This window comes from Grampus griseus, assembly GCF_964374135.1.
Source record: "Grampus griseus genome assembly, chromosome: 21".
Lineage (NCBI taxonomy): Eukaryota > Metazoa > Chordata > Mammalia > Artiodactyla > Delphinidae > Grampus > Grampus griseus.
Genome location: NC_139015.1, coordinates 33,882,913 through 33,909,776, shown reverse-complemented (window position 1 = coordinate 33,909,776; position 26,864 = coordinate 33,882,913). Strand labels below are relative to the sequence as shown.

The window sequence follows — 26,864 nt, the reverse complement described above, 5'->3', positions numbered from 1 at the left end:
GTTATTTAAATATTTATAATACACACACTATAAAACACATAATGCTTTATTTGTGTTTAACGATGATATATATTTTATTACACACACATATCATTATTCATTCATCCCTTCTCCTACATTTGGTACATTTTATTGCTATTGCGGAAAATGATGTGGTATACACCCTGAACATGTCTCATTGTAGACATTCATGATAATTTCTTCAGGGTATACATCTAGAAGTGGAAATGCTGGGAGGTAGGGTATGTGCATCTTTAATTATATTAAATATTGCCAAATGCCTTCCAAAGTGATTATACAAAGTTATACTCCCACCAGCTATACTTGAGAGTTTTTCTTCCTATATACTTGACATACGTGGTATTGCCAGACTTCTTTGTTAATCTAACAGCCTGCGGTGGAACCACCTTAATTTAATTAGCATTGATTTGTTGTCCAGTTAGCCTTTTTTTATTAGTTTATAAAGAATTTATTTTTCCAATTCTTACATTAATTTCCATGAAAAGCCTTATATTGACTTCTTTATTGGTTAAAAAAATCAAATATTATTCACCATGATTTTTTTTAATGTACTATTTTTTTAACATCTTTATTGGAGTATAATTGCTTTACGTTGTTGTTAGTTGCTGCTGTATAACAAAGTGAATCAGCTATACTTATACATATATACCCATATCCCCTCCCTCTTGTGTCTCCCACCCACCCTCCCTATCCCACCCCTCTAGGTGGTCACAAAGCACGAGCTGATCTCCCGGTGCTATGCTGCTGCCTCCCACTAGCTATCTATTTTACGTTTGGTAGTGTATATATGTCCATGGCACTCTCTCACTTTGTCACAGCTTACCCTTCCCCCTCCCTATGTCCTCAAGTGCATTCTCTACATCTGAGTCTTTATTCCTGTCCTGCCCCTAGGTTCTTCAGAACCATTTTTTTTTTTTAGGGTCCATATATATGTGTTAGCATACGGTATTTGTTTTTCTCTTTCTGACTTACTTCACTCTGTAGGACAGACTCTAGGTCCATCCACCTCACTACAAATAACTCAGTTTCGTTTCTTTTTATGGCTGAGTACTATTCCATTGTATATATGGGCTACATCTTCTTTATCCATTCATCTGTCGATGGACATTTAGGTTGCTTCCATGTTCTGGCTATTGTAAATAGTGCTGCAATGAACATTGTGGTGCATGTCTCTTTTTGAATGATGGTTTTCTCAGGGTATATGTCCAGTAGTGGGATTGCTGGGTCATATGGTAGTTCTATTTTTAGTTTTTTAAGGAACCTCCATACTGTTCTCCATAGTGGCTGTATCAATTTACCTTCCCACCAACAGTGCAAGAGGGTTCCCTTTTCTCTACACCCTCTCTAGCATTTATTGTTTGTAGATTTTTTAACTTCTTTTTTTTTTTTTTGCTGTACGCGAGCCTGTCACTGTTGCGGCCCCTCCCGTTGCGGAGCACAGGCTCCGGACGCGCAGGCTCAGCGGCCATGGCTCACGGGCCCAGCTGCTCCACGGCATGTGGGATCCTCCCGGACCGGGGCACAAACCCGTGTCCCCTGCATAGGCAGGCGGACTCTCAACCACTGCCCCACCAGGAAAGCCCTGTTTGTAGATTTTTTGATGATGGCCATTCTGACCGGTGTGAGGTGATACCTCTTTGTACTTTTGATTTGCATTTCTCTAATAATTAGTGATGTTGAGTGTCTTTTCATGTGCCTCTTGGCCATCTGTATGTCTTCTTTGGTGAAATGTCTATTTAGGTCTTCTGCCCATTTTTTAATTGAATTGTTTGTTTTTTTGATATTGAGCTCCATGAGCTGTTTATATATTCTGGAGATTAATCCTTTGTCCATTGTTTAATTTGCAAATTTTTCTCCCATTCTGAGGGTTGTCTTTTCATCTTGATTATGGTTTCCTTTGCTGTGCAAAAGCTTTTAAGTTTCATTAGGTCCTATTTGTTGAATTTTGTTTTTATTTCCATTTCTCTAGGAGGTGGGTCAAAAAAGATCTTGCTGTGGTTTATGTCAAAGAGTGTTTTTCCTATGTTTTCCTCTAAGAGTTTGATAGTGTCTGGCCTTACATTTAAGTCTTTAATCCATTTAGAGTTTATTTTTGTGTATGGTGTTAGGGAGTGTTCTAATTTCATTCTTTTACATGTAGCTGTCCAGTATTCCCGACACCACTTATTGAAGAGGCTGTATTTTCTCCATTGTATATTCTTGCCTCCTTTGTCATAAATTAGGTGCCCATATGTGCATGGGTTTATCTCTGGGCTTTCTATCCTATACCATTGATCTATATTTCTGTTTTTGTGCCAGTACCATACTGTCTTGATTACTGTAGCTTTGTAGTATAGTTTGAAGTCAGGGAGCCTGATTCCTCCAGCTCCATTTTTCTTTCTCAAGGTTGCTTTGGCTATGTGGAGTCTTTTGTGTTTCCCTACGAATTGTAAAATTTTTTGTTCTAATTGTATGAAGAATGCCATTGGTAGTTTGATAGGGATTGCTTTGGGTAGTATAATAATTTTCACAATATCGATTGTTCCAATCCAAGAACATGGTGTATTTCTCCATCTGTTTATGTCATCTTTGATTTCTTTCATCAGTGTTTTATAGTTTTCTGAGTACAGTCTTTTGCCTCCTTAGTTAGGTTTACTTCTAGGTATTTTCTTCTCTTTGTTATTGTGGTAAATGGGATTGTTTCCATAATTTCTCTTTCTGATTTTTTGTTGTTAGTGTATAGGAATACCAGAGATTTCTGTGCATTAATTTTGTATCCTGAAACCTTACCAAATTCATTGATTCGTTCTAGTAGTTTTCTGGTTGCATCTTTAGTACTTTCTATGTATAGTATCATGTCATCGGCAAATGGTGAGAGTTTTACTTCTTCTTTTCTAATTTGGATTCCTTTTATTTCTTTTTCTTCTCTGATTGCCATGGCTAGGACTTCCAAAACTATGTTGAATAAGAATGGCGAGAGTGAACATCCTTCTCTTGTTCCTGATCTTAGTGGAAATGCTTTCAGTTTTTCACTATTGAGTATGATGTTTGCTGTGGGTTTGTCATATATGGCTTTTATTATGTTGAAATAGGTTCCCTCTATGCCCATTTTCTGTAGAGTTTTTATCATAAATGGTTGTTGAATTTTGTCAAAAGCTTTTTCTGTATCTATTGAAATGATCATATGGTTTTTATTCCTTAACTTGTTGATATGGTGGATCACATTGATTGATTTGCATATATTGCAGAATCCTTGCATCCCTGGGATAAATCCCACTTGATCATGGTGTATGATCCTTTTAATATGTTGTTGGATTCTGTTTGCTACTATTTTGTTCAGGATTTTTGCTTCTATGTTCATCAGTGATATTGGTCTATAATTTTCTTTTTTTGTGATGTCTTTTTCTGGTTTTGGTATCAGGGTGATGATGGCTTCATAGAATGGATTTGGGAGTGTTTCTCCCTCTGGAAATTTTTGGAAGAGTTTCAGAAGGATCAGTGTTAGCTCTTCTCTAAGTGTTTGATAGAATTTGCCTGTGAAGCCATCTGGTCCTGGAATTTTGTTTGTTGGAAGATTTTTAATTACAGCTTCAATTTCATTACTTGGAATAGGTCTGTTTATATTTTCTAATTCTTCCTTGTTCCATCTTGGAAAATTGTACCTTTCCAAGAATTTGTCCATTTCTTCATGTTTGTCCATTTTATTGGCATATAGTTGTTTGTAGTAGTCTCTTATAATCCTTTTTATTTCTGTGGTGTCAGTTGTGATTTCTCCCTTTTCATTTCTAATTTAATTGATTTCAGTCCTCTCCCTTTTTTTCTTGATGAGTCTGGCTAAGGGTTTATCAATCTTGTTTATCTTCTCAAAGAACCAGCTTTTAGTTTTATTGATCTTTACTATTGTTTTCTTCATTTCTATTTCATTTATTTCTGCTCTGATCTTTATGAGTTCTTTCCTTCTACCGACTTTGGGTTTTCTTTGTTCTTCTTTCTGTACTTGCTTTAGGTGTAGGGTTAGATTGTTTATTTGAGATTTTTCTTGTTTCTTGAAGTGAGATTGAATTGATATAACTTCTCTCTTAGAACTGTTTTTGCTGCATCCCATAGGTTTTGGGTCATTGTGTTTTTGTTGTCATTTGTTTCTATGTATTTTTTTTAAAGTTTTTACTTCCCTTCAGTGATGATAATAGCTACTCTTTTTAAAAAATTATTAATTAATTAATTAATTTTGGCTGCATTGTGTCTTCGTTTCTGTGTGAGGGCTTTCTCTAGTTGCAGCAAGCGGGGGCCACTCTTCATTGTGGTGCTCGGGCCTCTCACTGTCACGGCCTGTCTTGTTACGGAGCACAGGCTCCAGACGTGCAGGCTCAGTAGTTGTGGCTCACAGGCCTAGGTGCTCCACGGCATGTGGGATCTTCCCAGACCAGGGCTTGAACCTGTGTCCCCTGCATTAGCAGGCAGACTCTCAACCACTGTGCCACCAGGGAAGCCCTATGTATTTTTTTATTTATTCGATTTCTTCAGTGATCTCTTGGTTATTTAGTAGCACAGTGTTTAGCATCCATGTATTTGTGGTTTTTACCGTTTTTTCCCTGTAATTGATTTCCAATCTCATAGGCACTGTGGTCAGAAAAGATGCTTGATACGATTTCAATTTTCTTAAATTTACGGAGGCTTGATTTGTGACCCAGGATGTGATCTTTCCTGGAGAATGGTCTGTGTGCACTTGAGAAGAAAGTATATTCTGCCACTTTTGGGTGGAATGTTCTATAAATATCAATTAAATCTATCTGTTCTATTGTGTCATTAAAGCTTCTGTTTCCTTATTTATTTTCTGTTTGGAGGATCTGTCCATTGGTGTAAGTGGGGTGTTAAAGTCCCCTACTATTATTGTGTTACTGTTGATTTCCCCTTTCATGGTTGTTAGCATTTGCCTTATGTATTGAGGTGCTCCTAAGTTGGGTACATAAACATTTAGTTGTTATATCTTCTTCTTGGATTAATCCCTTGATCATTATGTAGTGTCCTTCCTATGCCTTGTAACAGTCTTTATTTTCAAGTCTATTTTATCTGATAACGAGTATTGCTACTTCAGCTTTCTTTTGATTTTCATTTACATGGATTATCTTTTTCCATCCCTTCACTTTCAGTCTGTATGTGTCCCTAGGTCTGAAGTGGGTCTCTTGTAGACAGCATATATATGGGCTTGTTTTTGTATCCATTCAGCCAGTCTGTGTGTTTCGGTTGGGGCATTTAGTCCATTTACATTCAAGGTTATTATCGATATGTATGTTCCTATTACCATTTTCTTAATTGTTTTGGGTTTGTGGGTCTTTTTCTTCTCTTGTGTTTCCCACCTAGAGAAGTTTCTTTAGTATTTGTTGTTAGTTTGGTGGTGCTGAATTGTCTTAGCTTTTGCTTGTCTGAAAAGCTTTTGATTTCTCCATCGAATCTGAATGAGATCCTTGCCAGGTAGAGTAATCTTGGTTGTAGGTTTTTCTCTTTCATCATTTTAGGTATATCCTGCCACTGCCTTCCGGCCTGCAGAGTTTCTACTGAAATATCAGCTGACAACCTTATAGGGATTCCTTTAAATGTTATTTTTTGTTTTTCCCTTGCTGCTTTTAATATTTTTTCTTTGAATTTAATTTTTGTTAGTTTGATTAATATGTGTCTTGGTGTGTGTCATCTAGGGTTTATCCTATATGGGACTCTCTGTGCTTCCTGGACTTGGGTGACTATTTCCTTTCCCATGTTAGGGAAGTTTTCAACTATAATCTCTTCAAATATTTTCTCAGACCCTTTCTTTTTCTCTTCTTCTTCTGGGACCCCTGTAATTTGACCCCTGTAGTGCATTTAGTGTTGTCCCAGAGGTCTCTGAGATTGTTTTCAATTCTTTTCATTCTTTTTTCTTTATTCTTCTCCTCAGCAGATATTACCACCATTTTGTCTTCCAGCTCACTTATTTGTTCTTCTGCCTCAGTAATTCTGTTATTGATTCCTTCTAGTGTATTTCTCATTTCACTTATTGTATTGCTCATCTCTGTTTGTTTGTTCTTTAGTTCTTCTAGATCTTTGTTAAACATTTCTTGTATTTTCTCAATCCATGCCTCCATTCTATTTCCAAGATTCTGGATCACCTTTGTTATCATTACTCTGAATTCTTTTTCAGGTAGATTGCCTATTTCCTCTTCATTTTTTTGGTCTTGTAGGTTTTTACCTTGCTCCTTCATCTGTGACATATTTTTTTGCATCTCATTTTTTTTCCCTTTGTTTTATGACTGGGATTGTGTTCCTGTCTTACTGGTTGTTTGACCTGAGGCTTCCAACACTGCAGTTTGTAGGCTGTTTGGTAGAGTTGGGTCTTGGTGCTAAGATGAGGATCTCCGAAAGACCTCACTCCGATGAATATTCCCTGGGGTCTGAGGTTCTCTGTTAGTCCAGTGGTTCGGACTCGGAGCTCCCACCCCAGGAGCTTCAACCCAACCCCCAGCTCATGAACCAAGATCCCGCAAGCTGCACTGGGTGGCAAAACAAAACAATGTAAAAAATAAAATTAGACTAGGAAACTAACAGCTATGTTAGAAAAAATATAAAAATTAAAATATAGATGAAACAACAACCAGAAGGTAAAACAGAACCACAATAGTGAAAAAGAGGAGGAGGAAAAAAAAAAGGTGGAAAAGGCCTTGGTTGTGGAGGGTGGTGCCTAAGCAAGGGGGAGGTTTGGGCAGTGGGCGGGGCCTATGCTCAGGACCCACAGGGCTGGAAAAGGTGGGGGGTAGGGGGGTGGGAACGGGTGGGGCTTAGGCTCAATGGAACATAAGGGACCCAGGAATGCCCCCCACCCCTGCTTTCAGCGGGTGGGGGACCCCACCTGGGAGCCTAGCAGGCCTCCTGGGCTCGAGTTGGGGGGCAAGCACCCTCCTCTCCTGCTCCTCGCATCCTGAAGGGCCCCTCCCACCTGCCTCTCCTGATCTCCCCAGCCTCCCTCCTATGTCCCCAGGACCCACGTGGTCTGGAGTGGGCTTTAGAGGGTGGGAGATCGGCTTGGGAGCTTAGCAGGCTCCCCAGGCCCCAGTGGGCAGAGCAAACGCCCTGTGATCCTCTCGCACTCCTCTGGTCCTGGAGGGCCCCTCCCGCCTGCCTCTCCTGTTCTCTCCCCGCCTCCCTTCTATGTCCCCAGCACCAACCCAGCCCGGGGGGGGGACCTCTGAAGGCGTAGGACCTGGCCTGAGAGCCAGGCAGACTTCCCCGGCTAACTGGGCAGGGGAAACGCTGGGCTCGCATCCCCCCGATCTGAGCCCCTGAGGGTCCCCCTAGGTGTGGGAACCCCTGCCCCCTCTCAGTCACCCCTCAGGGGCACCGGTCCTGTCCAGCCTCCATTTTTCTTGCCCTCTCAGTCCCTCCACATCGTACCGGTTCGCTTGGGGGTTCCTCTCGTCTCCTTGGGCATTGGGGCAGGTACCCTAGTTGTGGGGAGATGCAAAGTCTGCGTCTTCCCACACCTCCATCTTGACTCCACCCTGTAATTTATTTTTATATATGATATGTGGTATAGAGGCTTGATTTATCCTTTTTCATACGGGTGGCCAGTTGTCCCAACATCATTCCTTAAATAGTCCTTCCTTTCTCCACTGATTGGTAATGTCAAGTTTTAAAACTCTCGTTGGGATTTTTAATGGAATTGCATTGAATTTGTAGATTAATTTGGAGAGGGAATTGCCATCTTTATGTTATCATATCTTTCCACCCGTGAACATGGTAAATGTCTCCTTATATTTCTTTTTAAATCATTAAATAAATTCCCCATACATGACATGCACTTTAAAGAAAGCAAACCAGACTTTAGTTGTATGTACTTATATTTTTTGTTTCTATTTTGAAAGAGATTTTTTAAAGTATGTCATTGGTTGGTGGTGGTGTAAAGAAGTTATGTTTTTATATATTGATCTTGAGTCCAGTAACACTGTTGAACTCTTATTAATTCTACTGTCAGAGTATTCTGTTGGAGCTGTAATATTTCGAGGGCTAACATGGGCCAAGCATTGCACTGCACTCTTGAAGAAGGTAACTTTCATTCCCACTCCATAGAAGAAGAACCCAGGAACTAAGATGGTAGGTTCTTTCCCCACCTGTGGTGGCAGAGGCAGCATTCACACCCAGATCTATTTGACTTCAAAGCCACAGTGTATCTGCACTAGGACAAGTGAGAACACCCATGTGGTGCTTTTTATTAACCTGTGAAGTTTAAATCAGTGAACAGTAATACCACAGAGATTTGCTTCTCTGATAAATGAACGAGGTCACTCAGTCTCACAGTCAGTGGTGAAATGGGAGTGTCAAAGAGACCTCATTCAGCTATGTCTTGCCCCATCCTTGCCTCTGAGAATAAGGGAAAAGCACGCTTTTGTCTGGACACTGTTTTGCTCACTTCCAGGTGGGATTTCAAGAAGCAGTTATTTGACATACAAATGCTCCAAGGCCACAGGGTTTGGAGTAACAGAAGTGCAATCTTATTATGATTGTGGCAGTAGGTACCCAAATGTATGCGTTTGTCAGAATTGATCTATGACACACTTAAAATTGGTGAATTTTATTGCATGTAAATGATATCTCAAACTGATTTTAAAAAATTTAATGCCCCAAAGCAGCACAGAGTTTTCTTAGCTCCTAGCTCGGAAAGGTAGTATGGTGCAGGCTTAGTACCAGACTCCAAGATGGATCACTGGGTTTCAGTTGTGTTTTCTCCTCTGTAAATGGGTATAGTATCTACACCACGGCATTGTTTTTTAAGTAAGTCAGCTGACATGCGTGAAGTGCTTAGGGCCTGGTGCAGTGTTTCTGTTGTAAGCAGAACCAATCAGCTTCCTATTGGAAGTTCACCCCTCCTGTCCTCCCTGCCTTTCTGTTCCTCATCACCCTCACCCCACCACCAAGTATTGTCTTGAGTAGCAGCGTCACATACGAGGAAGAGGCAGCACTTCAACAAAATAGATCTTAATTACTGCCCAAACCATCCTACGCTGTTTCCTCAAGTATTTACTTAGGGCCTGTCCTTTAAAAGCCTAGAGCCCTGGAGGTCACCCCAGAAGGCAACAGTAATTTGGAAGGACCAGCGGATAGCCACCCCACAAACAGGGAATAAAGCTGTGTGGAAAGTTCAGCATAACAAGCAGTTAGGGTTGAGCGTGGGGTTAGGAGGGAGGATGTGGTGAGATGGCAGTGAGTCCTAGGGTCACTGAAGCGTGTCTTCTCTTTTCTAGATTTATAATTTTCTGAGTAGTGTAGTTGTTAAGTCTATTTGGTTTTGTTTCCTTAAGAGGGATTGTTTTCTTCTCTGTTCCTCACTGCTTATCTCCTCGCATGCTTATGTTGAGTTCAGGACTGTCTTGACCTCGAATATAGCCTTGTTTTTATCCATTTCATTCTTGCGTGTGGCCACCCTATTAGAGCGCCTTTTGGTCTGGACCGTTTGTGCAGTTGGTGATAAGTGCTGGGGAGCCTTCCTGGCCAGACTTAACACCCCTCTGAGCAAAGTCATTTCACTCATTCTGTTTCCTGCTGTGAGTCTTCAATGTGGGTAGATATGTAATTAATCGTACCACTTCTTGGAGAAAAGGGCCAAGGAATAAATAAAACTGAAGTTTGAAGGTCCATCCAGAAACCCACAGACCTATTTCTTCATTCCGTCCATTTTCCTACTCCTGTTAAATATGCAACAGTGTCAGGAGCTTAGGAGCCAGCAGGAACTAGGAGTGGGAAGGTGGGAAAAAGATAGAAGTAAATGCATAAACAGATTTCTGATTTAGGAGATTTCTAGTTACTTCTGTTGTTGTTAGATAATTCATGTGCTTGCTTTATGCATCAACAGCTGATCGTTATTCCTCTGAAATGTAATTTATGCTTCCTTACCCGAAATTGGAAATGCTTAGACTGTTGATGAAATACTTCCACCTGATTTATTTCTTGTGGATGTCTTTGCTGTCGTGGCATATGATCGAACGTGCCCTCCAAATGCTTTACATTTTTTTAAAACTTTACATTTTAAGCTACTTAAAAAGCAAATCCTTTTAACATCCATGGGCTACCAACACAGTTCATACTGCAACTATTTTGATTCTTTCCATATTTGCTACACCCTCCAAATTTTCATTCTCCATTGGGGGTAAATCCTGTCCATTTCTGTGGAGGCAGTTATTCTCTGGAACTTAAGTTCCTAGGGATGATTGTCCAGGAGGAGTCCTGTGTCTTTGTCTTCCCAGTGTTACCGAGTCCAAGCTCATACTGCTCAGGGCATGACAGGCCGATACATTGAGAGATGAGGTGTTGGGGCAGAGAAGAGTAACTTTATTCAGAAAGCCAGCAGACTGAGAAGATGGTGGACTAGTGTCCCAAAGAACCATCTTACCCGAGCTAGAATTCAGGCTTCTTTTACACTAAAAGGGGAGGTGGTGTGCTTCTTGGTGTCAGAATCCTTTGTTCTTGCAGCTGTCCACATAGGTCACGACGTTCACATAGGTCAGGTCACAACAAGACAAAGGTTATTCTCTGTTCTGCAACTTTTTATCTCTATATGAATGGAAAGCATTGTACCTTTAAAGGTCGGGCCTTGAGAATGGGCTACCCTGTATATTTCAGGATATAGGCAGCATTCTTTTTTACAAAGGTGCAGAGCCTGCATGACTAAGCACAGGCCACAGAGCTCAAAGGTTAGAGCTAAAGGAATAGGTCCAATATGGAGTCAGGTTTGTTCTTCTCCATCATACCTGCAGTGTGCCATCCAGGCTCCATCAGCACAGTCCTCCAGGGCTGAGTGTATATACCTGGATGGGTTGCATTGAGAAAGTCTCACAGAAGCCTCCCTAGATTTCTTTCAGGCTAAAACCTTAATTAACCTGGAAACTGGCATCCATAAGCGATAATCTGTCCTTCAGCTATTTTGCTGAGGAGTGGAGGTTTCTTAATTGGGGGGCCATCAAAATTCTACCCATCTCTCACAAAGGGATTTTTCAAGCTTCTGTCTTAAGCACAAATTACTGATTTGTGTGACTTTTCAAAGTCACCCAAATGTATTCACCCTGCCTCACTTACATCTATGATTCGGCTGCCTCATGGAGTGGAAGAGGCTGTGGTCGGAAGCAGGAGGACGTCGGTGCCTGTGCGTGGCAGTGATCTCGCAGAGGCCGCAGGGAGTGGTGGCGTGAAGGGAGATCTTAGTTCCCTGCCCAGAAATTGAACCTGGGGAGCCTGGATGAAAACCAGGAATCCAAGCCACCACACCCCTGGCTCTTGCCCGCAGTGAAAAATGCATTTCTCACAGAGGCAAAAACTGTAGAAACAGGTACAAAGTTTATTATTAGAGACACAGCACAGCAAGTGGGAGAGCACACAGGGAAAGAGTTTGTTTAGTTAAGACAGAAACAAGGCAGAGATGCACACCCGGAGAGAACGGGTGTGGGCGTCCTCCCTAATGAGGAGTGCAGTAAAGAGGCGGTGAAGTCACTTATACAGGGCAGTTCTTCTGGGTCTCTGTTTACCTCTGGCCAATTATCTGGTTTCTTTCTCCGCACCTGCCCTGCCCTAGGACCCTCCCTAACACGTGTGTGCGCAACTTTTTTCCAAGATGGATTCCAGCCCAGAGGCCTATGGGACGGCCTTAGCATCACCCATTATGGAGTAGTGCCCCCTCCTTTTTGACCCCCAAGGAGGCTTTCTGGACATGTGCAGCGTCTCCCTTGCCCCAAGGGTGGGACATATGTGACCTCTTGATCCCTTACCCACACAAAGTTTAGCCCCTCTCTGTTCCTGCCACGGCTGTTATCTTCAGGCATCCACAGGAGACAGAGTCTGGCTATTTACACTGTTTCTGTTGTCACTTCCATTGCGGAGAGCAAACAGGAGGCTGATTTTAAATGTCTAACCTAGAACCTGTCTATCTCCTGTCTCAGGAAATGCAAACAGAAGACTAGTCTGGCCTGAAGCCCACTTTTTCCTGCCCCTGAAATGTAAACGGGAGGCCAGTTGTAAATGGCTGGCTTGGCTGTCTCCAGCCTCCGCAGGGGAGGGCACGGGGAGCCCTGACCTTGGGAGGAGCCAGCAGGGCCTGAGCCACGAGCCCCGGGAGTCACCTCCGTTCAGCATCAAAGCTTCATCTACAACGAGGCATCAGAGCACTTTGTCCAAATTATTCTCTGCGGTTCTCCTACGTGCCTGCGTAGTGTTAGTTCAGATTTCTGAAATACCTGAAGATGAAACGTAAAGAGGTGAAAGCTACGGTGTTTATTCAGATTTGAGAAGAGCTATCTTTTCTGCAGCAAATACTTTTTTTCTGGGAGACCCTGGCTTTTCTCATAAATTACCCAGGGCTTAGTATGTTATTCCAATAATGCTGAGAACAGTCCATTAACCCCAAACCCTCTCTTCCTTGAGTTTTTCAAATGATGCAATTGGGTCCTCACCCTGACGCTGCTGGCCACCGGGGTCAGGGCCTGCCGGCACTCGGAGCCTCACACTTCCCATCACTGACGCCCGCGGCTCTGGGTTTGCGGTTTCCACTGTGGTCTTGGAGGGACCTCGGAGGCAAGAGAGAGGGCAGTGGGTGGTCCCACCAAAGGGAGTGGCTCTGCTTGGGGGTTTACTTGTGATGCGTTTCTGGAAAGGGGCACTCTACTCTTTAGAGAAGTAGCTTTAAGTCCACGCTTTCGTTGTCAGACTTTCTTTGTCACGTGCCTTGTGTCCTGGACTTCTGCTGCCACAGCCAGAGCAAGCTAGACGCTGCTTCTTGAGCCGGTGCGGGTAGGCGAGCACGTGCGCTGGCAACAAGCGCATCTCTGGGGCCTGGCCGCCTGCTCTCAGCTCCCGGTCCCCCACCAACCGGCTGTGTGGCCTCAGCAAGTCGCACGACTCCTGCACTTGACTCTCATCAGTCTGATGCAGATAACGACGTTACCTGCCTCCCAGGGCAGGGAACAAGGTCTGGTCTGAACAAGGTAAAATACATAAAGTACTTAGAACGGTGTGTGACGCATACTCAGGCCTGGTTAGTAAGTGTTAGCCATGGTGATGAAGTGAGAGCAAACGATGTAATTTTAACCTTTGAATTATTAAGGAAACATTATGAATAATACTTTAAGAGCTCTGACCGTTTTTCATCATCCCTAAGGTGCCTGAGACGTCAAGGGTGAATGTGAGCATCACGGTGCGCCTCCTTCTACACAGAGGACCAGGGCAGGACCCAGAGCCTCTCTGAACATGCTTCCTTTACATGCTGCAGGGTCAGAGTGTGTAAAGTAGGAAGGAGCTCTCTCCCAAGTCTAAGACTCCCCGGGGATAACGTGTACACTCGCAGTCTGCAGGGCTCTGCCTGGAAGAACCAACGTGCCCGCCGGGGACAGGTGTTCCAGATGGGTGTGTGTGATCCTGGCCTCGGGTCAGGCACCGGGTCCAGCCAGCACTCGGGGCCCACCCGAGAGACCGTACGCATGTCAGGAACTCTGCAACATGGGCCTTCACCTTTGTCCTTGAAGGGCAGTGACAGTGCCTCTTCCTCAGGCCACTGTGAGGATTAAATGAGGGGATGCACACCTAGAGGAGTGCCAGGCAGACACAAAGAACCCTCAGTGCTGTTGTTATTGGGTTATCTTTCGTCTGGTTATCAAACACAGCTTTTCCAGACACTGGAAGCAGGTGACACAGATGTACATGTATCAGCAGAGTTAGACCTAGCGGTGCCTTGGAGAAACATGAGTGCACCCCTTGTCCCCGTGGTAACAATTCTCAGACCAGAGGCAGTGGTTGCTAGAAGTGTCCTAGAGAAAGAAGTAAGACAAAATTATTCGTTAGACCTTTTCTGGGCATCCTGAGTGGCAGGTGCTGAGGCTGTGAAAATAAATACGGAGTGGTAGCTGCCCTCTCGTTGCTCACGCGGTGGAGCAGGGAGACACGAAGCAGAATGTGCCGTGGTCCCCTCAGAGCTGTGGACGGCGCTTGCCCAGGTGGAGGTCGGGCCAGGTGAGCCCTTGGAGAGGCTGAGTGAGTGCTCACCGGGCCTGGAGGACCCTCAGCCTCAGATTGCTCAGGGAGAGATGAGAACGCTTCATGCTGTTGGGCTGAATCTTGGAGAATACGGAGGAAGGGCCGGCAAAGGGCATCCCGTTTACCTGCCCTCCTTCTGTAGGGAAGTCGCTGTCACTTGGCTTTCCAGTGAGGGTCCTGCGGGGGGTTCTGAGTTGTTTCAGGTCTCCTGGGGTCCATTTATCGTCTCCTGTGCAAAAACAGTTTTCCTGGGCCTGGCCTGGAGCGCTAAACCTACACTCACAGGGGTTTAGGGCTGTGCTCTCCAATATGGAGCCACTAGTCATGCCTGGCTCTTTACAGCAAAATTAATTAAAATGAAAACTTGAGCCCCTCAGTCACATGTCAGGTGCTCAGTGGCCACACATGACCGGCACAGACAACATTTCCATCGTCACAGAAAGTTCTGTTGAATAGGACTGTTCTTGAGGGCGCCGGGTGTCACGCAGATGACCGGGACAAGTGAGACCTTTCTCTCTGCTCCCCTCCAAGCCGGGGGTCCAGGCTCTCAGGAGCTTAGCCCCTTCCCCTGGCACAATGCCCTCTGCTGTCCCCCGGGCCACCGCCGTTCTGCCCCACCTGGCCTGGATTCAGCTCCAAAATAGACCGCTGGGTGAAGAGCTGGTTCATTTCAAAAAACTGGTGAAGCAGAAGGCAGCTTTTATGTATCCGTTTCCACTAGTGCGGAGATCCTTCTATGCTCCTAGACAGGTTTGATTCTTGTGTGAGGAGAGCTGGTGCGAGGGTGGTGGCCTGGAGGTGTCACAGCCTCAGGGACTGGAGGAAGACCACTCACTGCTCTAGAATTAATTTCTTAGAGTTGTGCACGGGGCACGAGTCCGTGGTGATTAATATCTGATGCTGGACTTCGGCATTGCATTCAAGAGCTCCCTTTACGGGGGAGCTTGGCAGTGACCTCAGTCAGGCCTCCCTGAAGGCACCCGCTGCCCTCGATGGAATCGTGAGAAATTGTCCATCGACCTGTATCACAGGTGCACCAAGAGAGCATGGCCTTCAGGCGTGGTGACCCTGTTGTAAAGCAAAAAGGACAAAGCCTAGTTCCCGTAGCATTCACCTTCTGCACCTGCCGTGGGTACCACCGAGTGGAAGGAGGCCCCATTAGGACCAAGTTCTGGTGTCTCTGGAGATGAGACAGCACCAGGACTTGTGTGTAATGAGGAATAGTTACAGACTGGGAGGCTCTCGGATGGTTTGATCTACAGCTACTATATGACCTGATTTTAGGAGGAATTTGCCTTATTCTGGTTATAATTTTCCAGAATAGCTTTCATTTTAGGAATCCAAATCCCTCTTGATAAAATCCAGACATTATACATTATAACATCTGTCCCATCTGTTGAAGTAATCTGGAATCTCAGAGTCAGCCTGTCAGTAAGTCGGGGAGGGGAGAGAAATCTTTTCAGAATGAGCCCCTCAGCTCGATTCTGAAGTCAGTGAAAAATACCCCAGGTTTCAGAGACAGACCCAGAGTCTTCAAACCTTGGTCCCCTGCAGGCCCCAGGCAGGCTGGTCACCTGTGGCCTTGGTTCAACCTCCGGTTGCCCTCCGTGGGACCGGTGTGTGCAGAAGGTACAACAGGCAGAGAGAAGCGGTCGTAGCGGGGGAGCTCACCTGGCCGTCACTTGGGCACCTGACGCGGACACCCAGCAGCTGACCCAGGGGCTCCTCAGGGTCACGGTGCCTGCCGTGTCCAGTGGCTCAGTCTCACTGGGGAAGGGCAGGAAGGTGACTGGAGGGGACAGAGAAGGTGCCCCATGGGGCAGGGACACAGCAGAGCTGGGGCCAGAGGAGAGGCAGCAGGCTCATTTCCTGTCCAGCGCCCCCACTCCCACCCCCATCCTGGCGTCGCCCTGGGGCTGAGCCTCACGCACCGGGACATGCAGGTGCGGGCCCTGCAGGGGGGACGGGGCAGGAGGCGGGCCGGTCAGCTGGATTTCCAGTCCTCCCTTTATTAAAGATCTGCTTACAAGAGAGAACGTAGAAGCAGTTTTAGTTTAGGCTTCACCCTGGATAATTAGGTTTAATTCTCAATTAACTTTACCACCTTTAGTCATGTTAGACTAAAGGGCTGTGATAATCCATTGCCTTTCCACCAGGAGGTTTTCTGGGTTTTCCTGATAACGATACTGAGGAGCAGCATGGGAGAAGGCAGGGGTTCCCATCTGCTGACACGGGAAAGGGCGCAGAGAACGCTGCTCCCCAGGTCAGAGGTCAGAGTCACTCACCGCCCTCACCACCCTGCCAAGACGTGTCTGTGCGCTTTCTGGCCGTCTCATCACATTGCTGGTTCATCTGAAGAATTACACTAGGCATGAGAAGGGGAACCGGGAATACGGGTCAGACGTCATGAGTGTGGACTCATTGGGGGAAAGGCCGGTCTGAATCAGTGTGAGTTCATGAGGCATCCAAACTATACACATGTATACATAGGGGTATAAAACTCATGTGTATATACATGAAGGCTTTCATTCTTCTGAATGTATGTGAAGACATAAATATTAATAGATAAGCATATATACCCATGTACATGCATATACCTGTATATCTACCCTCATTCCTGTAAATGAAGCCTCCTTTAGGAGTAGCCACAGCAGAGGGCACTGGGTAGGCCTGGGCCCATCCCGCTTCTGTCACTCACTTGTTGACACCTGACCAGGGTGTCCACCTTCGGCACTGACGGCATTGGGGCTGGATCACTCTTTGTAGTGAGGCTGTTCTGTTCACAGTGGGAGGCTTAGCATCATCCCCGCCTCAACGAACTGGAGGAAAGTAGCCCCCCACCCAGGACGACCAAAAATGTCTCAAGACATTTCCAGACATTGCCCTGGGTGGGAACTACCGTTCCAGATCAAGCAGGATCATTCCCAGGCCACAGAGTCCCCATCAGTCACCTGGGGAGAGCTCACCCTCCCAGGACGACCGTCAAGGGTCCGACGACACTCAGAAGCCACCTGACGCCTGTGCTGTTGTCAGTGGGTGTGCGAGTGGGAATGTGTTCTGAGGGGTAAACGTTTCAGCTCTCGTTTATACTATCCATTTGCTTATGTAACCTACCCCGGCCCCGTCACCAAATACCAGATGACGAATGATACTATACCGTATTCCTAAGAAGTCCAAACTGGACTTAAACTTGCTCAGATTTTTATTAGCTTTATCCACACGGCTGTGTTTAACAGAGGGGAGTTTTGGAAATGATTTGGCTGACACACTTTTTCTTTCCCACAGGAATTCTCACCGTACAGAGAGCGAATGAGCTTCTGAGCACGTGCGTGCCAGGCAGCTTTCTGATCCGGGTCAGTGAGAGGATCAAGGGCTACGTCCTGTCCTATCTGTCCAAGGACGGCTGCAAACACTTCCTCATAGATGCCTCCACGGACTCGTACAGCTTCCTGGGTGCCGACCAGCTGCAGCACGCCAGCCTGGCTGACTTGGTGGAGTACCACAAGGTGAAGCGATGCGCAGACTTCACTGGCTCTGTGATAGGGGTCCTGCAGCAGCTCTGACAGTGAAAGGCAATTGCAAGAAAAATGACTGACACAAGCAGTGGGGGATTAGCCTTTGATGACCCCTCCTGAAAATCAGGATTGTCAATGGCATTTCCTTTACCACTGAACCTAGTTCCTCCTCAAATGCTCAGGGAGAACCCACTGGGGCAGAGCATGCAGGAGATGCTACAAAATCTGTGCACTCTGATCACATCTGAGAACACTGCTTTTTTTTTTTTGAAGTATAGTTGATTTACAATGTGGTGGTAATTACTGCCGTACTGCAGAGTGATTCAGTTATACATATATATACATTCTTTTTTTTTTAATATATTCTTTTCCATCATGAGAACACTCTTAAGTTAGAGCACAAGCCCAGGAGGGAGGGAGACCACGTGGCAGTTTGCGGGCAAGAAAAATCTCTTTCAAGGCTGCCTAAGCCAAGGAAGCTTTGTGAACACCAGGGGAGACCAGAGGTTGTGTGCTCTGGAAGCTCTGTGAACACCAGGGGAGACCAGAGGTTGTGTGCTCTGGCGGGGTAGGGAGGGCAGGGCTTCCTACTAAACTGTCATAAATAAGACTCAGGAGCCGCCTAATACCTGTGCTGCTGTCACTGGGCACAGCCTGACCTGTACCCTCTGCTTCACAGGAGGAACCCATCACCTCCCTGGGGAAGGAGCTCCTTCTGTACCCCTGTGGTCAGCAGGAACAGCCGCCCGACTACCAGGGCCTGTTTGAGTGACAACCTCATCGTGTCATCCTGCAGCCGCCAGCTGGGCCGTCCTCTGGACAGACAGACACCGCGGAGATGGACACTTGTGTATGAAGCCACATCGCCCTGCAGGGAGCCGATCCTGATCAAGTGAAAGGACCCTTGGGGGTCCCATGGCGACCTCTCTTTTGCACAAATGCTGGAGTTTAATTAGCGCTAAGAGGGAATCACCTCTGCATTGTACGCACCCCAGCAGTAAAGGGAGAAGAACCCCCATCTCTGCAGCTCCCAACATGAAGGCTACAACCCTAGTGAGGTATGGAATAAACGACGAAGACATTGGAACCTTTTAGGAATTAAGGGGCACCTCAAAACCAGAAGTCCTCCATGGCCTTGGCACTCCCTCTCTGCCTCATCTCGGAAGGTCTCGGGGTCCTGTTCCTATGAAGTTCCTCGGTGGCGTCAGGGACTGGCGAAAGAGCCTGCACTGGTGGCTGAGCCCACGGCCCTGCACGCCTCACTTGCGGTGCATGTGTGGGCCAGGGTGTAAGACACACAGGGAACACAAGTTGCGGGTGTTGTGAACTGAACGAGGAGTTTGAAGGTGTAGGACGAGAGCCTTCACATGTACAGAAATACTCCAGACGACGGCAGGGGGTGAGGGGCCCTGTGTGAGGGGTTCGCTGGCTCTGGGGAGCGGGGCAGGGCTCTACCCAGGACCTTGCCGAGAAGGGTGAAGCCACATGCGTGCCTTGGATAGACAAGGGCAGAAGAGTGAGCTTTGTGGACACTAGGTGCTGTGGGTTGAGTCTCCCAAAGAGACATTGAAGTCCTAATCCCCTGCACCTGTGAACGTGGCCTTATTTGGAAACAGGGTCTTTGCAAATGTGATCAAATTAAGACGAGGTCAGACCAGATTAGGGCGGGTCCCAAAGCCAACGACCGGCGTCCTTATAAGGAGAGAGGGGTTGGGAAGTTGAGGTGCGTACGCAGAGGGGATGGCAGCCAGGGGACAGCAGAGGCAGGGCCCCGAGTGACAAGCCGCAAGCCAGGGGATGCCGGGGGCCGGGGGGGGCAGCATGGAGCAGACTCCCCAGAGCCCTGGAGGGGAGCATGGCCCTGCAGACACCTCGATTCCAGACTTGTAGCCTCCAGAACTATGACAGAATAAATGTCTTTTGTCTTAAGCCACCGAGTTTATGGTAATTTGTTAAGGCAGCCCTAGGAAACTAATATAGATGTTTATGTAATTGCAGACCCTGATGTGCATTGTGAACCTTTGGTTGCCGTACAGCCCGCCAGCCTCCTGAGGAAGGGAAGGCGGGAGATAACTCCCCCTGCCTCTTCGGCTCTCGACGCAGATTTGCTCAGTCAGGCAGGCAGGCAGGCATCTCATGCAGGAGCTCCCGGGCCAGCCCAGCAGGGCGACGGCCTCTGGGCGGCCACCAGGATCACGCGGAGGATGGGGTTTGCTGATACTCCAGGCTTGGCTCCTGTGGTGGCATTCATTTAAAGGACGCATAGGGTTGTAGCAGTCTGTTCGTGAAGTTGTTGGCTGTGCAAGACACACCTGGACAGTGTAAAATGTAGCCAGAGAAGAGGGTGGGGTACACGTATATGAGTGAGTGTGCATGGGTGTATGTGTGCTTTAATGAGAAAGTTTTTAAACTGATCATTGTTAGGTGTTTCTTGAAATGTTCCGTGTGGTTTCTGTTGTCTGAGAGACAATGGTCAGTTGTCTAAGAGAACCTGTCTCTTAGCTTTCATTTCTAACAGTAGTCCGGCAGTCATGACATTATAAAATTGCAGACATACACAGGGCTGGAAGTCAGAAACTTCTGTTACCGGGCTTCCCTGGTGGCACGGTGGCTAAGAATCTGCCTGCCAATGCAGGGGACACGGGTTCGAGCCCTGGTCCGGGAAGATCCCACATGCCGTGGAGCAACTAAGCCTGTGCGCCACAACTACTGAGCCCACAGGCCACAACTACTGAAGTCCGTGGGCCTAGAGCCCATGCTCCGCAACAAGAGAAGCCACCGCAATGAGAAGCCTGCACACCACAACGAAGAGTAGCCCCTGCTCACGTGACTAGAGAAAGCCCACGTGCAGCAATAAAGACCCAACACAGCCAAAAATAAATAAAAATTTTAAAAAGAAAAGAAAAACTTGCATTCCCATCTCTTCCCACCATTAGCTGTGTGACCTTGGACAGGTCCATCTACCTCTCTGAACTTCAGTTTTTCACTTCTAGCAAAACAAGGTGGGATAACCAGGTAATTATTATTTTCATCCATCTCTGAAATCTTAAGGTTCTGGAATAAATAGAAAAATACCCTATAGCCACTAGTAATTATGAAGACATATAAGATTCTAGCATCACCCTCTGCCTACAGTTATTTTGGAGGAAATAAGTACAGTCCTATCCGGATGTAACTACAGAGTGACACCCTATCGGAGGAAGACTTAGAAAACAGGTGATCAGACTGAATTAACCTAATATTACCAGAAGGGGCAGACTTGAGTTCTCTACACTTTTACCTCGTTGGCTATTGATATTCAGAGGAAGAAACTGTCCAGTGTTTGCTGATAAGATGGCCAAGAGTAGCACTTGATATTCCGAGGGAGAGTGGTTTACATAACTTAGAAACTGTTTACCACTAAATGGGGTTGGGGAGGCCTGAATTCTCATCCCAGCTCTGCAATTAGACTCAGTGTCCCAGGGTCTGAGCCTGGTTAAGGCTGAAGGAGAGGACGTCCAGCCTCTGGCCTGCTCTCGCCCTCCTGTGGCCTCGATAAGGCCAGCACCCAGACCTGCCTGCCGACCTTTCCTGGTCTGGGATGCTCCCCAGCCCCAGGCGCTGCAACCTGCCCACCTCCGTGGGACTGTGCTGAATACCGCTCCCTGACCGTGGTGACTCTTCTCTCCCCCAGGGAGATTGCGGGTCTCCTACAGTTGCCCCAGACCCTCCGCTGCCCCTCCCCACTGCCAGAACCTCACACTCCCACCAAACCCCCGTCAAGGCACAGGAGGGTGCACCAGAGAGTCACTCTGTACTCTGGCATCACCAGCAGGCTAAGTGACAAGCAGAAGTGTCAGTTGGCTCAAACCTTACGCCAAGAAGAGGAAGACACAGGAACAGCCAGAGAAAAAGTGAACCCGGGGCACAGGCAGATCACTTGAGACATCTCAGGGGCATTTGCACCAGAAATTGCCTCTCTGAGCTAATGCTTTGGAATTGACCATCCTTTTAGCGTAAGGTCATGGCTGATGTGGCATGAGGTCTGTTTTTAGGTTAAAAAAATTAAGGTCAGGACTTCCCTGGTGGCGCAGTGGTTAAAGAATCCACCTGCCAATGCAGGGGACACAGTTTCGAGTCCTGGTCTGGGAAGATCCCACGTGCAGTGGAGCAACTAAGCCCGTGCGCCACAACTAGTGAGCCTGTGCTCTAGAGCCCACGAGCCACAACTACTGAAGGCTGCGCGCCTAGAGCCCGTGCTCCACAACAAGAGAAGCCACCGCAATGAGGAGCCCATGCACAGCAATGAAGAGTAGCCCCCGCTCGCCGCAACTAGACCAGCGCAGCCAATAATAAATAAATAAATTTTTTAAAATTATGGTCTACGTTTTTGCAATTGCCACCTCTGCAGGGGCGGCTTTCTTCACGCACACGCATCCAAACATTGGTTATGTCCTCACATAGCTCACATATATATACCCTGGGACTCCTGCATTTGGTGCACAGAGAAGACACAGAAATGATTTGTGGGGGATGCTCGGATGTGTTTTCATGGGGCCTCTTTGCTTTCATTTTGTCAAGAACATGTTCCAGACTGCATTGCACAGTTTTCTGTTTTAGAACATAAGTTTTCTACATTTATATCTTTAAATAATACTTCAGTTTGAATTATGTGTTCCCGTCCTCCGGAGTAACTATTTTTGACTTAAAAAAATACACAACGTGAGAGTTGTGAGTTAAGTTTTATTTGGGGCAAAATAAGGACTGCAGCCCAGGACATGGCTTTTCAGATAACTCTGAGAAACTGCTCCAAGGAGGCGAGGGGGGAGCCAGGACACATAGGAGTTTTGCAACGAAGGGCAGGTAGTCGGGAACGTCAAAGGATTATTGTTAATTAAAGAAAACCAGATATCTCAAAGAATTTAGCGCTTTTCTATGTATGGGAAGATGCAAGAGTCTGGGCTCACTGAAATCATTCCTTTGACATGCATTGAACTATCTGGGGCCAGTATCCTTCGTTTTCACCTCCTGAGTTTCCTTGGGGCTCACCGCAGGGAGTGGCTGCGGTCTGTTGGCTGCTAGATGGCAGGTATTCTTTTCAGCCCTGAGTTTCCTCCGGCTCTCGTTGCAGGGCTGCAATCATCGGTGACTGTGACATCCTTTGTTTACTGATATGGCAGGAAATATTCCGTTCATAAATATTCCATTTATCACTATACATCTTACTTAGATTTCCCTCCTTTGCCTTCCATTGTTGTAATCTCATTATTATTTTCCTCTCTCCATCCTCTTCCTTGTATTTTAGGAGAACTGCTCACTCTTTCTTTTCCACTCACAGGTTACATTCTCCGCAGTGTTAATTCTGCCCGTACAGCCTGCAGTGTGGACATTAATAATTCTGTTTCCAGAAGTACTGGCTCTGCCTCTTTACCTTCCTGTTCAGGGAATCTGTAGATGTCCTACTACTGCTCCAGACTGAAAGCCACCAGGAGGCATAAAAGATCTTTTTATTGTGTGGTAAAAATGCATTATTTGGTAATGAGGTAGCTTGGTACAGTAGAGGGAAAGTCCAGCAGGTTTGAGTTTGGATCCTGGCTACTTCATTAACCAGCTGTGTGGAATCTTAAAAAAAAAGCTAAGCTGTATGAGCTTCAGCTTCATCTCTGAAACAGGAGTTCTAAAGTCACCCTTTGGGTTCTGAGGTTTAGAAAAGAAATTTGTAAAGTGCCTGGAACATACAAAATTCTCCACAAATAGCAGTTATTCCTGTGAGTCCTGAGCCCAGGATCCATCTCCCCCTTCATCAGCTCAGCTCATATAACCAATGGGCTGTGTATCCTAATGGCCCCTTTGCTAGAGTTTCTGGGATGACTTTAGGGGGAAAGGGAAACTTTTATAGAGTAAGGGACCTAATGATGAATCACACAATATATCAGCCAGTCGACTTGCAGAGAAATGGCTCACTTAGTTTGGATTTGAAATGGTATGGAAAGGGCATTCTCTAACGTCTGATTTTGACATCACCCAAGTTAGCAGTCACCAGTCTTCACCCCAAAGCTGGCCATTGACAACAGATTCAGCTGCCTTGGCATTCCTGGTCACAAATCCGCAAGTATTTGCCTCTCTTTTTGACCTCTCTTTTTGACTTGGGAGTTAACTCTGCCTTGCCTGCGAAGAGGTCAGGCCGTGCTGGTGCTAAGCCAGATGGCCAGGGAGGGGGCAAGGCCCAACACTCTTGTCAGTCTAAATCAGCTTTTACTTTTCTCCCACTGAAAGGATGTTCCTTCATGAGTCTTCCCACCACCTGAGTCCAGACATGGTACCCATCCATCGCACTGGGCCTCAACACCCCACAACCCAGCGAGCACCTCACCTTTGGAAGGTGCTCTTGATGGTGTGGCCGAGCTCTGGAGAAGGCTTCTTAACCAGGCCACGCCCTACATTCCTGGCAGCCCACACACTGTGGGTGTGAGCTTTTTTCTCTTTTATCTATTCTGTTTGTCCTGACTGGGGTAAAGTATAGGCATATGCAGGCTCTAACGCTTGCTTTTAATTTTTTTATACCCACCCCCCCAAAAAAACTAAAACAGTTCATCCATTTATCCTCCCCTCCACCCCCTGCCACATGCAACCACCGATCTTTTCTTCATATCTATGAGCTTGGGTTGTTGTTTGGTTCTTTTTTTCAGATTCCATATATAAGTGAGATCATACGGTATTTGTCTTTCTCTGACTTATTTCACTTAGCATAATGCCCTCAAGGTCCATTCATGTTGCAAATGGCAAAATTTCATTCTTTTTCATGGCTGAATAATGTTCCACTGTGTATATTTACCACATCTTCTTTATCCATCAGTGGACACTTAGGTTGTTTCCTTATCTTGGCTATTGTAAAGAATGCTGTGGTGAATGTGTGGGTACATATATCTTTTCAATTTTGTGTTTTCATTTTCTTCAGATAAATACCCAGAAGTAGAACTACTGGATCATGTAGTAGTTCTATTTTTTATTTTTTGAGGAATATACGTACTGTTTTCCACCAATTTACATTCCCACCAACAGTGCACAAGAATTCCCTTTTCTCCACATCCTTGCCAACACTTACTATTTCTACACTTTTTTTATAATAGCCATTCTAACAGGTGGTGTCTCATTGTGGCTTTGATTTGCATTTCCCTGATAATTAATGATGTTAAGCATTTTTTCATATGCCTGTTGGCCATTTGTAAACCTTCTTTGGAAAAATACCTATTCGGATCTACCTCCTATTTAAAAATCAGATTTTTTTGTTTTTGTTATTGAGTTGTAGGAATTCTTTACATATTTTGGTATTAGCCCCTTATCAGAATATATGACTTGTTGGGCTTCCCTGGTGGTGCAGTGGTTGAGAGTCCGCCTGCCGATGCAGGGGACATGGGTTCGTGCCCCGGTCCGGGAAGATCCCACATGCCGCGGAGCGACTGGGCCCGTGAGCCATGGCCGCTGGGCCTGTGGGTCCAGAGCCTGTGCTTCACAATGGGAGAGGCCACGACAGTGAGAGGCCCGTGTACCACAAAAAAAAAAAAATATATATATATATATATATATGACTTGCAATTATTTCCTCCCATTCAGTAGGTTGCTTTTTCATTTTGTTTATGGTTTTCTTTGCTGTGCAAAAGCTTTTTAGTTGGATGTACTCCCACCTGTTCCTTTTTGCTTTTGTTGCTTTTGCTTTTGCTGTCAGAATTAAAAACTCATTGCCAAGACCAATGTCAAGAAGCTTACAACGTGTGTTTTCTTGTAGGAGTTTTATGGTTTCAGGCCTTAAGTTCAAGTCTTTTATCCATTTTGAGTTAATTTTTGTGTACAGTGCTGGAGAGTAATCCAGTTTAATTCTTTTGCACGTGGCTGGCCAATTTTCGCAAGTTCATTTATTAGAGTCTATTCTTTCCCCATTGTATATTCATTATTCTGTTGTTGTAAATCAATTGACCATATATGCATAGGTTTATTTCTGGGCTTTCTATTCTGTGCCAGTGAGCTAAGTTTCTGTTTTTATGCCGATACCATACTAATCTAGCTTTGTAATGCAGTTTGAAATCAGGGAGCATGATGCCTCCAGCTTTGTTCCTCTTTTTCCAGATTGCTTTGGCTATTTGGGGTCTTTTATGGGTCTATAAAAATGTTTGGATTGTTTGTTCTATTTCTTTGAAAAATACCACTGGGATTTTGATGGCGATTGAATTGAATCTGTAGATTGCTTTGGGTAGTATGGACATTTTAACAACAGTACTTCTTCAATCCATGAGCACAGAATATATTTCCATTTATTTATGTCTTCTTCAATTTCTTTCATTAATGTCTTATAGTTTTCAATATACAGGTGTTTCACCTCCATGGTTAAATTTATTTCTAAGTGTTTTACTCTTTTAGATGCAATTGTAAATGGGATTGTTTTCTTAAATTCTCTGATAGTTTATTATTAGTGTATAAAATGCAACTAATTTCTCTATGTTAATTTTGTATCCTGCAACTTTATGAAATTCATTCATTGGCTCTAACAGTTTTTTTGGTGGAATATCCAGGGTTTATATATAGTACCATGTCATCTGAAAATAATGACAGTTTTACTTCTTCCTTTCCAATTTGGGTGCCTTTTGTTTCTTTTCCTTGCCTTACTGCTTTAAGAATTCCAATACTATGTTGTATAAAAGTGGCAAAAGTGGGCATCCTTGTCTTTTCCTAATCTTAGTGGAAATGCTTTCAGCTTTTCATCATTGAGTATGATATTAACTGTGGGCTTGTCATATATGGCCTTTATTATGTTGAGGTACATTCCCTCTATATCCACTTTGCTGATAGTTTTTAATCATAAACGGATGTTGAATTTTGTCAAATGTTTTTTCTGCATCTATTGAAATGATTATATGACTTTTATCCTTCATTTTGTTAATATGCTGTATCACTTTGAATGATTTGCAGGTATTGAACCATCCCTGCGTCCCTGGAATAAATTCCATTTGGTCACAGTTGTATGATCCTTTTAATGTACCGCTGATTTCGATTTACTAATATTTTGTTGAGGATTTTTGCATCTATGTTCATCAGGCATATTGGCTTGTAATTTTCTTTTCTTTCTTTTTTTTTTTTTTTTTGTGACATCTTTGTCCCGTTTTGGTATCAGGGTTATGCTGGCCTTGTAAAATGTGTTTGGAAGAGCTCCCTTCTTTTCTATATTTTGAATGAGTTTGAGAAGGATTGGTATTCATTCTTCTTTGAATGTTTGGTAGCATTCACCAGTGAATCCATCTGGTCCTGGACTTTCGTTTGTTGGGAGGTTTTTGATTACTG

General features: G+C 45.3%; 1 protein-coding gene across 1 annotated transcript in view; it reads left to right on the top strand.

Moving 5' to 3' along the window:
• The window catches only part of SH2D4A (SH2 domain containing 4A), a 73,085-nt gene extending 53,610 nt beyond the window's left edge, over positions 1–19,475 (top strand). Inside the window, exons 9-10 of the mRNA XM_082680468.1 lie at positions 17,323–17,543; positions 18,232–19,475. Of these exons, the coding sequence (XP_082536594.1) occupies positions 17,323–17,543; positions 18,232–18,324 (314 nt within the window). The 3' untranslated portion in view covers positions 18,325–19,475. The remainder of the gene's footprint in view (positions 1–17,322; positions 17,544–18,231) is intronic.
• The last annotated feature ends 7,389 nt before the right edge of the window (positions 19,476–26,864 follow it).